Raw genomic sequence first — 17,672 nt, 5'->3', positions numbered from 1 at the left:
TCCAGATTCCCCAGAAAATGAGGTCACAGAATAGATTATTAACTTTTAAGGCACAAAAAGATGCAGAAGTCCAAATATGAAAAGACAAATTTCTTGAGGAGAAGAACATGAATTTTGCATGTTGCAAGACAAAGTATCATGGTTTCCAGGTGTATATATTTCCATTTTGTTCTCCTATCTATTTTCACTGTGGAGGCTTTATTCTTTCTGAAAAAAATTGAAGTTTAAAAAAGTGTAAGAGATGGCTTTTAAACAAAAAAAGTAAGCACAAAGTTCTTATATTTTAAGAAAGGAGAGTCAATCTTGTTATAAATGGAAAGGTCTATTTGACTCTATTAACAAAAACAAGACAAGTAGTAAGTACAGTACCATGAAGAGCTCCAAGAAGTAACAAAAGGGCTTTCGCTGTTTTGTCTAAAATGCACTTTTACACATTCTTTCAAGAGGTTTCAGATAACAAAATAAAAGATAATTTATGCACAGAAGAGAGTTTTGTAAACCAGATAAGACTTTAAACAGGAGGACATGACTAACTGGCTGACAGAAGTTTCAGCTAGTGTGGCTGTCTCAGAAGCATTTTTCCCTCAGGTCAGGCTTTTTAAAACTTCATTTACAATACCACTTCATTACCACTCAAGCAGCAAGAAACAAATATGTAAATATGCATGGATAATTCTGCATTTCATTTGGGCCCAGAGACCCATAAATTGAAAGGTCTTTTTCAAGGAAGTTAAGCCCTGATGTAATTAGTTCTATTTTGTTCTGTCCCCACAACTGAGATACAGTTAATTCAAGGCACAGAGCACCAATGCTCCACTTGCTCCATCACTGACTTAACTCTGTATAACAAAGAAAATCAGACAATGAGAGGGCCTGGAGTCCTTGTGCCAAGAGCAGTGACAAAGGGAACTGTCCTTCCCAGGTTCATGCTTCCCTCTTGGCACTACTTTCAGAGGAGCAGCCCCACACCACCTAAGGCTTTAGGGGAAGATGTAAATGTCCCTGAGACCAATCAGTACTATTTGTCTTAGATGCATAATGCTGCAAATACCGTGCTGTCTTCTCAAGACAAGTTCAACACCAAAATCATTAACATAAAATGAGAACACAAAGCCTACTGATGGGTTTATATATTCTCTGTCTTTCTGTTCCCTAGAGACAACTTTAGATTTTTGCTTATTAAGCCATTACTGTAAGGGAGTGTTGCAGCAAACCAGTCATGTCACCTTTGGACAATGAAAACTCTTACTGTGTATTAAGTGATTGTAGCCTTATGCATTATGCTTATTCCTGATGTTGCTGGCAGGTGAAACAGTACCTCAAAAATAATTCCTGTTTAAGACCGGTTCTGGTAAAGGTGATTTTTGATATAGAGGGGATATCTCATATATAACTGTGATATTTTTTTCTTAATCTATTGCCTGTCTGTTTTTTTTCCTTCAAAAGATTTTTGGTGTTCTGATTTGTGGACGTTGATGACAGTAAACTCTTTGACAAGAAATTTTACCTGTTCCTGAAAGAAGTATGTCAGTGGCTTTTAAATTCCTATTCAGTTACCTATGTATTTTCTGTATTACCTCCCTATTCCTTGAAAAAGCCATATTTTTTTTTGAAAAGTGGATCACGTTTTCAGCAACATTTGCTTAGTGTACTAGTTTTACAAAGCCCTGTTAAAGGCTGGCACTTGTCAACTCAGAAACATATTAATTTATGGTCTTCCTCAGATAATCAAGACATTTAAGAACTGCATTCTGAAATTTGAATTCAGACCCTATCTATCCAGACTTTCATTTACCTCCTCAATTTTTTTTTCTAATTTGCCATTGTGCTGTACAGTGGACATAGCATTCAAAATCTAAAACTTTTCCCTGAGAAGTTCAAGCAGCTGGAAACTTCTCTACTGTTTAGTGACCATGTTGGGTTTCTTTGTTGTTGTTGTTTTTTTTTTTTTTTTTTTTTTTTTACAGAACACTCCCTCGGAAAGGACATTGCTCTGCTTGTACCAACACATTTTTCTGTAAAATATTGCTGACTCCTTTTGCTATGTGTATTATATAATAAGACCAGTCTGATTTCCACTTGCTCTGGCTGAATTGGGATGAAATTAATAGCCCAATGTTTAAAATTAAATAGCTGGAAGCACTTCCATTTATATTGCTTGTGGTAAGGTTTGCATTTCAGTCTGGTTCCCTTTTTGCAGGCACAGTTTATGTCATGTTGATGTCCCTGTCCCTGATTTGTGGCTACAACCAGCCACAGTGCTTAAAACATTAAATAACAAACTGCACCTGCTAATAATTATAGTTATGCTGCTTATGAAAATACAGAGCCTGCAGGCTGCATAATTAGTACTGTAAGTTCATTAGCTGTAGATATTTACATATTGAATAATGGGATCAGAAAAGTGAGACACTGAAACAACTTACAAGAGTCTATGAAAGCTATGAATTTTTGATACTGGTCACAGTAGTGGGGTAACATTGAATTACACCTGTGGTGGGTTGACCCTGGCTGCATGCCAGATACACACTAAAGGCACTTCATCACTCCCTTTTTCATCAGGACATGGGAGAAAATCAAAGAGAAAGCTCACGGGTCTAGATAAGGAAAAAGAGAAATCACCCACCTGCTACCATCATGGGCCAAACAGACTTGTCTTGGAGAAATTAGTTTAATTTATTATCAATCAAATTAGAATAGGATAATGAGAAATAAAACCAAACCTTAAAACACCTTCCCCCAACCCTTCTGTTTTCCAGGCTCAGTTTCACTCCAGCTTTTCTCTACTTCCTCCTACCCAGTGTATGACCTGCTGTCAGGTCATTACGTGTTTCTCTGCTGCTCCTTCCTCCTCAGGAGGAGGACTCCTCACACTCTTCCCTTGATCCAGTGTGGGGTCCCTTCCACAGGAGACAGTGTTCCACGAACTTTTTGAACTTAGGTCCTTCCCACAAGCTGCAGTTCTTCACAAACTTCTCCAGCATGTGTTTGTTTCATGGGATGCAGTCTGTCAGGAACAGATTGTTCCAGTGTGGGTCTCTTGCATGAGTCAGAAGTCCTACCAACAAATCTGCTCCAGCATAGGATCTTCTCTCCAGGAGGTCATAGGTCCTGCCAGGAGCCTGCTCCAGTGTGGACTTCGCACAGGCTCACAGCCTCCTTTTGGGCATCCACCTGCTCCAGTGTGGGGTTCTCAATTGGTTACAGGTGGATATCTGCTCTCCTGTGGACCTCCATGGGCTGCAGGGACACAACTGCCTCACCACGGTCTGCACCATGAGCTGCAGATGAATCTCAGCTCCAGCAGCTAGAGCACCTCCTCCTCTTCCTTTTTCACCAACCTTGGTGTCTGCAGAGTTGTTCTTCTCACATATTTTCATTCCTCTCTTTTGGCTGCTGTTCTTTTTCCTCTTTATAAATACTTTATCACAGAGGTGCTACCATTGTTGTTGACAGGCTCAGCCTTGGCCAAAAGCAGGTTCATCTTGGATCTGTGTGGCACTGGCTCTGACAGATGTCAGGAAAACTTCTAACAGCTTCTCACAGAAGGCATCCCTGTAGCCCCACTTACCACCAAAATCTTGCCATGCAAACCCAATACAAGGTCTCATCTTCTCCAAAGATCAAGAAAGCCTAGTTTTGTCCAAATGGCAGTTTGGTCTAAAGGAAATCTGTTAGCCATAGGTGACATCCTGCGTGTTGCTTGACCTACCATGCATGCACAGAAGGGATAATCACCACTCTCACCATTATCCCAGTGCTTCCTAGTACATATCTCACATAGGCATGCTCATAGCTATCTTTCTCTCTGTCAAAAAGCTCAGAGGACAGCTGATATAATTTCAGAGGTGGAAGCTTTCCCTAGCCACCCTTTTCTATAGTGGATGGGTGCTTTTGATACGTGCAGAGTAAGCTCAACATGACAGGGAAAGGATATGAGCACCAAATAAAAACTATCAGTCAGGAAAAGATTTTCCAGCTGACCTGCAGCTTGCTCCTGGCTACCACACAAACTCTCCTGGCAAGCTGTAAAAAGTCAGTTGACTATAGACTAAGGACTCTGGTTTAAAATGTATGCCTGGTTGATTGAATTACATCTATAGGAGCAATAAAATACAAAAAAAGTTATTGTTCTTTCAATAACTGGATAAGCTGAAGTCATAACTGAAAAACAAACTTGGAAGCAGCTATAAAGGCACTGAGATTTTATTGTGTGCAGCTCACAGAACCAAATTACATAAGCTACATTTATAAAACACCTTTTCTAAGATCTGCAAGCACCACTTGGGGTCTGGAAGTCAGCTCAATTCTTTTCTCCCCATGAATCACAATCAGAAAAAAAAAGGTTTATGTAACAGGAATCTCATGAACAATTGCACTGATGACGCACAAACCAGAAAAAAGCAGATCAGTCTCTCATAACTGTTTTGCTTCTGCAGTACTAACAACAACAACAAAAAAGAGTAGGTGTCATTTTTTTTCCAGAAAGTTGATAGTATTTAATTAAGTTCAGAAGCAATAGCTGTTGATTATAATGTCTCTTTCACATCATCACTTTCTGAACACAGTTAGTGCTCAGAAGTTTCAGTCTTTGAAGTTCTTAGCTTTTTCCTTGTTCTTTATTTCTAAATTTTACCTCACTTTGACATGGTCATAGGTCTATTTTCCTTTTACACTCAGGGATGTGCTAAAAGTCACGGAGATACTCTGCGTGCTCTTTCTGTCATCTGTAATATCTCTCAACATTCATCATCTTGAAAGCAGACTCCAACTTGCTGCTAAATATAAGTATCTTACTGAATACACGTTTCTAGCTTCTTATGTCCTGCCCCATTAGCATGAAGTTACAGCTACATTAAAAGAAACTGCTTTACACAGCTATTACTGGCTCTTCAGAAACCTAGCTACATCTGCTTGCAAACTTGAAAAGTCATGAAATAATAGTGTTCTGTGATCATATTTCATCAACTACTGAAAAATATTTCAAAATATAACTTCTAGGGTCATGTTAACATAACTTGAGACTCAGAGTATACCCACTAATAGATATTTTTTCTTACAACACAACTAAAGCTTATACTGTGCTTTTCTTTCTTGTCCTTTTGGGTTTTCCCCAAAGAACACCTATTATGTATTTCTACTGCCTATTGTATAGACCAGCTGTGTTTTTGCTGCCAGATGTTGCACCAGAAATGTCAGCTGCTGCTTGAGGCACGGAGCAAATGCAATTAGAGGTGCCCTGGTGACAGCTTGACACTTATGGTGGCAAAGTTTAAATTTCTAATCAGGCATGTTACACAAAAACCCACAACTTGGATTCTTCCAAAAGCTGGAGCAGCACTACACTGACATCATTTATCAGGGAGATGCAAAGATCAATGTGCCAGCAGAAGTCCAAATGGATTGGCTGTTACTTGTAAAATATCTGAAGCTAGTTTCTGAAGCACATTCTGCATGCAGCAGCTGTGAGGAGTCCAGCTTTGCCGGGCAGTAAGGAATGCTATTGGTTTAAAATAGTTAATTGCTTTTATACTGAGACATTTGTTACCATAAATATACAAAATAAATAAAATAAAAGGCAGGCCTGAATGCTATTTTCACTACTCATGTGGATAGTTCCCATTTACTACACTTCTATCACTCTCTACTTGTCTGTCAATTGCTTTTTCAAGTAAACTGCAGGAAATCAACTTATAATCTATAAATTAAAACTTTGAACACAATCATTAAGCATAATGTATCAAGTCCATTTAATAATAGAAATACTCTGTATGACATAGTTTAGTGTAGTCATGAGAAATAGAAAAACAACAAAAAAATCATGTTATGTTCAAACTAAATGTAGTCTGTTCCTAAGGCTACATGATCAGATCCTAGCCCAACATCAGATTCATTTAGGATACACTGTTTTTAGTTAAATGAAAGATTACTTTCTTCTTTTTCTCTTATACAAATTACACATGCAAGTGTGGTCTGTGTTTGTTCATCCAGCATAAATTTCTCACCCCTATTCTGTATTTGCATTACTTTACAGCGCAGTTTAAAAAGTTTGCAAGTGAATGAGTAATACAAGTTAGCTGCTGCATGTTGGCTTCCTCCATGCATGACCTACTATCACGGTATAGTTTAAAGTATCTTACTGAAACATAGCTGCAATACTGTATCCGTGTACCAGAACTGCATAGACACTCTTGACAGCAACTGAGTCATTTAGGACAGGTAAACAGTAATCCATGCTGCAGGAATAGTTTGGGAAAAGGGTACTTCTCCAGATTTTGGCCAAGAGGTTAAATTTATAAAATAAATTTGTGAAAAATATCATGGGCTCTAAGTAATTCTGACTCTTCATTCTCTCTCAAAAAGACAGGTTTTCCAGAAATTGCTGGGCCACAGGGAGGAACATTTAATTTGGAATGACAGACACTATCCATATTTTCTCTTTACATAAAAGTGTTCACAAGTAATTCTCTTCTGCATGTCAGTGGGTCGATCTAAGTCTCAGGTTTATATTGTATTAAGATAAATTTGAAACATACCATCAGAATGTGGACAGTAGCACTCTGTTAACCTTTTGCCCACCAGTTCTGGAAGGGATGAGACTCATGTGATATTTACAGATGGTATCAGTGCCTACAAACTTACAGTGTGATTGGTACCTCATCTCCCATAAGAACATGCTCCACTTGGAGACTGTCCTCTCCATTTTCCCCACACATAAGTCTTTTTCAAAGAGTATTGAAAAATGAGAGCAGCAGCATCATCGAGGATCCCAGAGCCAGGATATCATAGTAACTTATCTCACTTGTGATACATTGGAAAAGAGAATAAATCAAGAGAGGATATGTTTCACCTGGCTGAAAAGAAAATGTGATCTATTTTCCAGGAATTACCCACATTTTTGATTACCTTATTTGAGCATCTCTGCATGTGATCACATGTGTTGGATGTGGTCTGGAAGTGTCTGGCTGTGACAGGGTCAATACACTCATCCTATCCAGAACCAATATACACAGAAAAGCAGGAGGAAGCATCATAAAATGTCTTGTGCCATACCACTCAATTAGCATTTACCCTTTGAGTGTTGCTTTCAATTAAAAATTTTTGCTATTTAATTTTATTTTTACTATTTTTAATTTTTTTCACTCTTTAAAAATGTTTCATTTTTTCTCTATTATTTAATTTTGTTTTGGTTAAAATTTTCATTATTTTAATTAACTGTTCCTTGGTCTAGGATCTCCTAATTCTTTATTACTGTATGTACTGAGCATCAAATCTGGCAGAACTTCCAAGGCAGAGTGGTGTGGTACAGTTGAAGACTGTGAGTGTGAATTTGTTGGGGAATATCTGCAAAACATTATCACCTTTTCTCAGAGTTAGAAACATATATCTGTTCAGACCTTTCTCAGTTACATGATCTTGACATTGTGCCTGAAGTTATCTCAGCTGTTGTGAATTTGTTTCAATTCACTTTCTCATTTCATACTGCTAAGTGAGCACTGCTCCCTGCATTCACCACTTCTTGGGAATTTCACTGTGCTGTACTTGTCAGTGAGCCACTGCAGTGCACTTCTCCCTCCCTACAGTGAGGCATATGGGTTTGAAATTGCAGTGTGGATAGCTCTGTAAGTTTTCCTCTCTGCCAATGGTTTCACGTTAAAAGGACAGGGCTAACACAATCGAATGCCAAGATATGAACAGCTGGGAGCCAAAGGAGAATGAACCAACAACCACAAAAAATTCACAGAAGGTAAAAAATTTCTTTCAGTCCAACAGTTACTACCTATTGCTTCTGAATATGTTCTGTGGCCAAAGCAATAGGCAGTTTTCTTGTTTTATCTGGGAGCAAAATTTTTTTTCAGTGGAAGCAGTATATTGCAAGTGAACAACTTGAAAAAAAAACCTGCAGTTAAATTTTTCCAGAATTAACACTCAAAATTATGTGTAGTCTCAAAAATGGGAGAAGTAAAAATAATGAGAAATAATCTAGACACTAGGTGATCACTCAGATTAGTTTAAAGCTAAGTGTTATGCAGCACTGTTCTTAATCTCTGGGGATGGGGGAGGGAGTGTACTAAGAATGTACATATTTCCTTCAGGATTCTAATTAAATTTAGAAACTAATGTGATCATAAAATGTACATGCTAGGGTTTAATTTTAGGTCAAAAAATACTGCTACCCTTGATTTTAAAAATATTAGCCCAAATCATGTAGCACAACCTCATTTTGATCATTCTCTGTTTAGAAAATGTACGATTACTGATGCTGGCAAGAAGTCACACCAAGGGCAAATGAGATTAGTAAGAAATAAAACTGCATGTCACTAGCAAAATAGAAACTGAAATGAATAATCAAATTGGCAGATCACTCATGCAGCCTAGGCAGCAAAGTCCAAATAAATGTTCTTGAAAGCCAAAAAAAAAACCTCTATAGCAAGCGCTTAAATCATCAGTTTGAAAAAGTTTTCAGCACAGAATGTTGCAATAAGTTTCATAATACTTAAAATACAAAGTGATTTCATAGCTTCCACTGCTGACCTTAGCACAGTAATAAATCTGCAAAAAACACACAGTAGGAAAAAATTTATTTGAAACCATTGGACATACGTATTAATAGGGAGGATTCCTTCCCCATTCATTTTCTACACTGCCCAAATTTTAGAGACTTTGTCAGCATCTCTCCTGGTGGAAGCAGGGCAGAGTTCTAGGATGTGAAGGTGAATAGCTGCAGCAACACTCCCATGTTCTTGAATGTTGGGTTACAACTCCTACAGCAGCATGTATACAGGAAATGTAATAATGAACAATCTCTGGCATTGAAAACATCTATCAAGTACTGCAGCACTGAAGATGATGTCTTCCAGCTTATTTCAAGGAATAGGTTAGGGTAACTTTTGGTGTAACCAGTAAAATGCTCTTAATACACTCACATACACAGTAATACAGTACATAGGCACATACAGTACTTATGTTCAATCAGAAACATTTAAAGAAAAGAAAAATTTTAATTTCTCTTAAAAGGCTTCCCTTTTTTCCTCCCCAGTGTTCTCCAAAGAAGTGTGCACGTCAAGAACACAGACAGAATATTTACACATGTACCGAGAATTCAGTGGAAAAAAGGGAGATAATGTGTAACACCTACATAATTGATCAAAGCCTATAACCTGAAAATTCCTCTTCTATTTCCATCACTGGCAGCATGACAATGCATATTAGCATGAGTGTGAGTCCACCAGGCACAAATAAAAGTAAACACTAAGCAATACCTATTCTGGATGGAAGCGAGGCTTAAGCCCAGGTTAAGCACATTATCAAAGTTTAAGGAAGATCATAGGCTTGGCAAAAGAGATATGATCTCTTTAAACCTTGCTTGCTACCTAACATACCAATAAATTTTAGAGACTTTGCATTAATTTCTACACTCTCGTCCATAAAGGGTCTACCGATTTAGGACATTATAGTGGAAATAACGTAGATAAAAATGGTTCATATGTACTGCCCAATTATTTCAATGCTTAGGGTTAAGACAGAAGGAGAAACTTTAAGCTTGTTTTCAAACAACTAAAATACTTCTCACGTCTCTTTGCCTAAGCTGACAGATAAAGGAAGCCAGGGATCTAGTTAGGTCTCTGGAAAGAGTACCAGGAGCCTCAGCAAATAGTGGAGCATATAGCTAGAAGAAAATGTGATGCAGAAATATGGATTGCACTCAGTAGAATTCAGGCCATTCAAACCCAGCACTTGTTTTTTAGTATTGCACAGCACACCAGATGAAATTCTGTGGCCTACTTGTGCATAAGATGGAAAAAGATGTCTGTAATGGCCTGTTTTGGCCTTCAATCCCTGTGTCTGATTTTCCTTTAGGCTACATTTTTGCACTGCTCTGGCCTATATTTAGGCAGGCTTAAAAGCATTTTTCTACTGCTACAACAGAGTGAAGGAGTTTCAGAGTAAGCAAATCATACCCCCAGATTCTATATAGCTTCAACGTGAAAGTTTTTTTAAGGAATATCTCTTACTTCTTTTTCCATTTGAAGTCCTTCTGCTCTGATATTTCTCTCAAATACTTCCCTCTTCTCTGTCTGTGGATTAGATTTTCTATACACAAGGATGTAGTCAATCCGACATTTCCCATCTCTAAAATATAGTCCATTGGTTTTGTTCTTATCAGGTACTTCCTGGAAAGAGAAAATCAAGCCATTCAGTAATGTTAATTTTCCTTGATAATTGCTGCGTTACTGTTTGAATCATTAGTTTTCAGTAATACTCAACAGGAAAGATAAGGAATCACAACAAACTGTTCAAGTTTTAGGCTCTTCACATACAGCGCTTCTGACTTCATCTGAGAGGAGCACAGACTTCCCTACTTAAGGGGATCTTAAGGGGCATCAGGAGGTCTTAGGAAAATGCTTGGACATATGGGGATGGGATAGGAAAGAATAGAAAACACAAACAAACTTCCCTCCCCCACCACTCTCCATAAAGTTAGGAATAATTTCTTACTAAAAAAATAGAGCAGAGAATAGTGTTACTGAAGCATAAATTTAAAATTAAGAACTTAGTATGGCTGAATGTCTTTGTACATGTGAAAAGAGTGAACATTAACATTATCATTATCATCTACTGCAGTAAGAAACACTCAAACCTGGCACGGAGATTTTCATTACTTTGTCCCATAGGACACAGACAGCAATATGAAGGTTCTGTACTGACCTCACCATACCTCATCAAACTAACTACTGAATATTCCTTGCTTAAGGAATAGCTGAGGATGGATTTGGAAAGAATTACTGGTATTAGGTGTAGCGGCACATAAAATCAATAAAAGCAATAAATACTGACTCTTTTCTTTAAAAAACATAATAAAAAGCCTGTTCAAATGTTTGGTCTGACAGAAAAACACAACTTGATTTCACTGTTAATAAGAGGATGAACAGGTCACTCTCCTGAGATATCAAAGACTAAACTACTGATCTTTTTCCAGTAAGTCAGGAGATTAAACTCTCTACAGATCCTCCTCACAATTTAACACTACTTCTACATTATACAAGTTCTGCCCAGAGTTTAAGCTTTCACTTTCAGACAAGTTGAAATTGCATGTCAGTTTGCAATGGTTGGAGTGTTTCATATAGGAAATGTACACTGAGAAGGAAACATGGGAACAAACAGCACTCCCTCTGAGCAGTATAAAGGGCAAGGACCTTCAGGAACCTCAAGATCAGTCCAGTTCTAAGCTGAAGGGAAGTTTAAGTTAATTTACCTCTGTTTTTCTGAAACTCACTCTGCTATTCCTGCTAGAAATAGCCCTGCCCTATAATATACAATCAAGTCTCTGAAAACAAACAAAAAAAAGAATATTTTGACTTTCACATCTGGGGGAAGGAGGGAATTTTCAAAATACTTTCTCCATAAGAGAATTGCTTTTGAATTTAAATCACAAAGTGAACATTATAATTGAAATTTTTTTCTTATAGGAAAACTCCCCCAAAACAATTTTCCCATTCAAAGAGTTTCATATAAGCTATCTTTCTGATTCTCAGTAGGCATTTTGATTAAATGGAAAAACCAATGAAAACATCCCAAATGTCCTATCCCCTTGGTACATCCAGTTCACTAAAGGAAGAAGGAAATTTTTCTAACATTCTTTCATTACAGTGCCTAACTCCTGACACAACTTAGGGCAGACTTGATACAGTGGAACAGTTCTTAGAGCCCAAAAAGAAGGCAAGAAAAAGGATCTAATCTCTAAGGAAAAAACAGTAGGAAACTATTTATATCTATACTTCATATCCTGCTGATAAATGATATTATCAAGATATGAGAAGTATTTTTCATAGAACATTAAATGTGAAAACAGCTCAGGAGGCACATTTTATCTTTTTCCATTAAAAATTTCTGTGGAGAAGACATAAAAAAAGCCCCAACAGCCTAAAGGGTATTTAAGGTTATTTAAATAAAGGAAGGGTGTAGTAGGAGATTTAGAGGCTGTGGGTCAGCTTGGTGGTGTGTTGTGATTTCTAACCCTCCTGGCAAACCTCTTGTTCAGTAGTCAGAGTCAACATGTATTTTTAGTGTACTAGGAAAGGAGTTGTAGAGCAAAACAATCCATGCTGAGGATCTGCTGTGTATGCTATGTAGGCTTAAGGGCTCACTTTGGGTCCACTGTAATCTGGACCAAAGGACTCATTGGATTTATATCCATAAGGAATACAGGTTTAAAATCCAGCACTGCTCTGGACCACAAAGAAATCATGGGTAGGGGCAATTGAGAGATCCACTTCAAATGTACACTCCTCATCTGAACTCCGACCCATCCTGAGAGCACCATAAGGAATGTGTCCTTCTCTGCATGCAGTAGTGACTCCACTGGAAAAATTGACTTGCCCCTTCCTATGTTTCTTCTTTCTCTGAGGAAAACTGGTTTGCCCTGCACTGACTCATCAGTGAATGCAGAACCTTATATTAAAGAGTACATATGAGATTCGGCCAAGGTATTTGGCTTGTCGGACTTTTTCCACTACAAATATGACTGCTGGGGACAATTACTTCTCTTGGACTTGTGAAACACTACCAACAACAGTATTGTAATTTTTCACTCAGAAAGGCAGCTTGGACACCCTTATCTGTACTTGAAGATCCTTTTCATTTTAGGAACACTGTATGTCAAACCCAGATGATAAACCCTATTAAACTGTTACGGCCTCTGGGAAGGAACCCTTTCTCTGGCCCTCTGTTACAGACTCCAAGGTAACTTTATAGACGGGGTCTGGACTTGCAAGAACTCTTGAGGATCTAACATGATACAGAGACAGTCAGGGCTGGTTCAGCAGTGTCAGCTGCAAGACTTCTGCATCATCTAAGTATTACAGGTTTATGCTATGCCAGACAGAAGTTTGTCCTACTTTTCTCCAGATATTGCGTCTCCCTTACCTGTGTTACAATATCAAAATTCAGTTTTTCTAAACTGATCAAGAAAAAATATATAGCACTAGATCTGACTGCTGGTTTTTGTGGAAAAAGTGGTGTAGTCATGTATGTCAAACCTCCATTGTTTCATCTAAACAGGATGCTGGAAGAAAGTAGAACAGTGAAGACTTCACTCTAACAAGAACCTCAGCATTTCTGTCTATCTTTATGACTGTACTGCAATACGTGTTGTATAATTTTCACTTGTTTTCCAAGGCATACAGTAGTATTTATATTCTCAGGTGCTCAGCTGGGAACCATCAGCATTCAGACATGGCTCATATACACGCTAGGAGAGCTTTAGGCCAAAGGGCTTACCAACACACATCCATACAAACCATATAACATTTGAACAATGTATCTTTTCCTTCTAGAGTTCAGCAGGGACCAAGTACTTTGAAACTTTTTTTGGTAGGCTACAGCATCACTTAAGTCCCATTAAGACTTTCAATTTTCATATTTTTTTCGCCCATCTTACACCTATATGTGGCCAATATTACTATTTTCCTCAGTAATGATTACAAAAAGACCCCTTAAATCTATTCATATTCCTCAAAGGTTTTTCCTTTCCCCTTAAAAAACAAAAAAAGAACACATCTAAGAGAAAAAAAAATTAGGTTTTGAGGTACTGTTTTTTCAATATTATTACATTAACAGGAGCATGTCCTTCTGATAATTTTCTATTATTTTTTCCTCTTTAACTTACAAAACTCATGTTTCACCTGTTCCTTTTTGCTAAAGACCATATGGTACATGGTCCCAAAATGCAACATGGGACTATTAGCCTATTAGATTAGCATATTATGGTGCAAGAAGGCAAAGACAGTCCTTTGTACATTGTATGGGAAGCTAAGGAAGAGCTATGATTAAAGAAGATGAAATTGTGAGCAAGGTCAAACATATTCAGGGTGCCCTGAATTTTGTTGCTTTAATTATCTGTCTAAACATTTGAGGAGTGCAGCTCTCTATGGGCAGAATTTCTAGAACAAAGAAAATCTCTGTCTCTCTCCTCAGCAGTGTTGCACAAAAGAATTTGCACCACAAAACCCTCTAGCTCCTGAAAAAGATAATCTCTAATTGCCTCTTCTAAACTCTGTCAAAACTAGTAAACAAAGAGGGTCAGGGCAGGGCCCTCAGCAATGTCTTGTGGTTTTCCATTCTTTTTTAATTACTAGCCTGGTCCCTGCCAGTTCTGATCTGTTCCAGTCAGCCCTCTGCCAAAAATTCCTCAGGCACAACTCACAGGTAACATCAGACCAGTCCAGTAAGTAGTCTAGATGTAGCTCCATTCCTGAGGTGGAAGAAAGGAGAGAAGTCCCTGGTCTCTTCACTTGCTGAGGAAACAACCCTAACATCCATGGGTGTCAGGGCAGTGGGAGGCAAAATTAAAGGGCATATTGTTCCTTTCTTCACAAAAGACACAGGAAGAAATTAAGACCCAAATTTTCATCGTGGGTCCATGACACTGCCTGCCTTGGGACTTTAGATTTTAAAAGGGACTATGTTCTGAATATTTCCTCCCTGGTGTGTTCTCTGAATCACCATTATGCAACATCAGATGACAATTCTTCATTGGAAGGGAATGTGTCTCATAAATGACACCCAATGCTTCTCATGGAGTTGTAGATAAATCCCTTCCACACTCTTAAAGGACGAATACAGGGAAAACTTTTCCAGCATTTTCAGAAGGATTGAAGTCTTAGCTTTGCATAGATGTTTCACTGAGGGTGCATGAAATCAAAACTTTTGAATTTGAGATATTTTATATTTCAGCATTATAATCTTAGAATGGGAAACCAGTTCTCATGGGAGAGATTAGACGCAATTTGATGGTACAGATGAAGATTTTAAATAAAATTACATTTATTACATCTTTATAATAGCATGAATAAATACTGTATTAATAATTCTGTGTGTCCTTACCTCTCCCACAACTTCCAGCCTGCTGGCATCATCAGAAGTACTGGTCAAGTTACCATGGTGAAGCAGGGAATCATCATCTTTGGAAGGGCTGTTCACACCTTCTAACTCATCAAAAAAAATGTTGACATCCTTAGCTACTAAAAACAAAAATAAAAAAATACATTCAAATCACCACTGAACCAAATGAAGACAGCAAGTATAACCCATCAATAATATCACTTTTTAGCTCTGATATAAGTATATGCCATTTAATTTTAAAATCTGATGAGCGTTGTTGGAATACTTTCTTCATCAATGAGCCATATAAAGATTTAAGCCATCACAACACCTCTCTGATGAAAAATAAACAATCTGCTGTCACAGTAAAACAGATATTATCTATCTTCTCAGCTTCTTTTGGGGCAAATGGCTTAAATGACTACCTTCTGGATTAGTATTGTCTCTGAAAGTTTCTTAGGAGGCAGAATTTTAACCTACTATACAAAGTGTGAAGTTCGAAGTTGTACACACCTGTGGGGCAGCCTAAGGCAGAAGGCCTTAAATAAATACTGTTTCTTGAAAGACATTGAGTAAACAAACCTGGGCAGATATTTCTCTTTTCACAGTTTGGCATGTTTTGATGCATATAAATCTGACACTTTCAGATCCACCTACTACACAGACCTCTTGCATGAAGCAATCGCTTACATCTACAGATTTAAGCTGTGGTAAACCAACCCTGATAAAAAATACAGATATTAAGCTCTGGAGTGACTGCCAGATGGGAGGAGCAGGGCAGGCAGGTTCACTCTGTGCTCCATGTACTACAGGTCTGGTGAAAAACTTGATGAAGAGATGTGTGCCAGGAGAAGAAAAATGCCTTAGCTGAGGATCACGCTTCAGCTGTGGATGGACTTCAGCTCTCCAATCTCATGCCTCATTGGCAAAATCCAAAATTATGAAGGTAAAATTATAATTGTTAGAAGGGACCCCCAAAGGTCCTAGGTACTGAGCCTCTTCCACTGACTACAGTGGGAACAAATATCTAAAAGTCTTGACAGAAATTAGTCTAACCCCCTATCCCTACTCACATTTCTTGCAAGCTTGATTGACTTTTGGAAACATTCTTCTTTTGTGCAATAAACTCCTGTTGCTTTTGCTTGTCCTCAGCTCCCCTAATTTAGTGACAGACAATTGTAATTCCTGTTGGTGAGAATCTATAGTAACAGCCAAAACGCTCTAATTGCTGGCAGCAACTTAATTCCATTTCTAACTACTGGCTGCAGGTGTAAAAATCCATTCCCCCACTGTGGAGAGACTGGATAGCTGCCAGAAATTAACAGCTACTAACTGTTCCCAGTGATCATGAGCATTTTGTGACCTCCTTTTCACTTTTCCCTTCTTCAGGGGTCATAGCCCAGTTTCAGAATCCTTTTAAAAAATCGCTGATGATACCAAATCCCCAGTCTCTGCAGGCGGCCTATTTTTCATGCTCAGAAGCAGGAGAGCCTTATCCATAATATTCATCCTTAAACAGACATATGTTGCAGTTTAAATATGCTACTCTTTCCCTGTCAATCATGAGCATGGGGAAAAGCTTCCTCCCTTTTTGTGCATGTCTTTTAGAGCATCTAAAGTCTATTATTACATCTGTAGGTAATAAAAAAGAAAACCCTATTAAAATATTCAAGAATCCTTCATCTTCATTTTCATACATAAAATATGGACAAGGTTACTGAAAGACTTTGTATTTTTAACTACAAGAGTTTTGTTTGGAAAATGACTGAAAGTTTCAGAAACAACAGAGAAGTTCTCATGTCCAGATTAATCCAGTCCAAATAATAGGCTAATGTACTAAGCTAAGCAGCAGAGTTTGTACGAGAGATTCTGAGTTTCTGGTGTTGTTTAGTTACATCTGTCGAGAGCCTGCAGCTCCTCAGTGTCACTGTGGCTGCCTCCAACTTGTCCTAGGGGAAACCACAGAGGCTTTAGGAGACTTAAATGGCAACAAAGAGATTCCAATTTGTAGCACATGCACCAGTAATATTACAATTTTTTTTCCCACCTTCATTCATTTAAATCACAAAAATCATACTAGAGATGCTTATAAAAGAGGTGAACTGCCACAACAAAGCACAGCACAGCTAACCCCATGTCTTTCACTGTCCCTACTCTTTCAAAAGTCACAACTAGAAACATTCCACCCCATCAGATAATAGTGTGGATGTAGATCATGACCAGATTTTGCACAGATGAGAGAAGACTAAATCTCAATATTCATCAGAAAGAACAACTGAAAACATTTTGAAATTACTTGAATTTCACTGAATTGAAACCCATCAGTGCCTCCATGACAGTGACACCTGAATCTGTACATGGTTAAAACCTCAGTATAATCTGAAAACAACTGTGGAAAAAACAAATAAATAATTAAATAGTGAAGCTTTCTGAAGATTATTCAAGGTACATTTATCTGTTGCAGACAGCGTCATTGAAAGCTGTAAAAATGAAAGTTTTCCCTGTTCACTATACACGAGGGAATTTAAACTATCTTTGTTCTGACTGCTTTGGTATAAAAGATGAGGCCTCAGGGATACTAGAATTGCTGCTTCTTGAAGTGCTGGTAATGCTTTGGGTTGCAAAATTCATAGTTTTTAAGTGGATGTTTTGAGATACAGAGTTTGGTGTGTGACAGTGAATGTGTCAGTAGCCTTGAAACGCAGAATTACAGAACTATCCTAAAGACTTGTGAGGAGCCAAAAAATCTTATTTTAAGATAATTTTAAAATATGATCCATCTCAGCAGT

At 37.9% G+C, this 17,672-nt stretch overlaps 1 protein-coding gene across 1 annotated transcript in view; it reads right to left on the bottom strand.

The window, feature by feature from the left end:
- The window catches only part of ANO4 (anoctamin 4), a 116,096-nt gene that overhangs the window by 81,788 nt on the left and 16,636 nt on the right, over positions 1 to 17,672 (bottom strand). The window contains exons 3-4 of the mRNA XM_053942483.1: positions 14,887 to 15,023; positions 10,017 to 10,175 (exon numbers count right to left, since the gene is read on the bottom strand). Coding sequence (XP_053798458.1) covers positions 10,017 to 10,175; positions 14,887 to 15,023 — 296 coding nt within the window. The remainder of the gene's footprint in view (positions 1 to 10,016; positions 10,176 to 14,886; positions 15,024 to 17,672) is intronic.

This window comes from Vidua chalybeata, chromosome 5 (assembly GCF_026979565.1).
Source record: "Vidua chalybeata isolate OUT-0048 chromosome 5, bVidCha1 merged haplotype, whole genome shotgun sequence".
In the NCBI taxonomy this organism is placed as follows: Eukaryota; Metazoa; Chordata; class Aves; order Passeriformes; family Viduidae; genus Vidua; species Vidua chalybeata.
The sequence above is the reverse complement of the archived record's forward strand: the minus strand, read 5'-3'. Positions and strand labels throughout refer to the sequence as shown.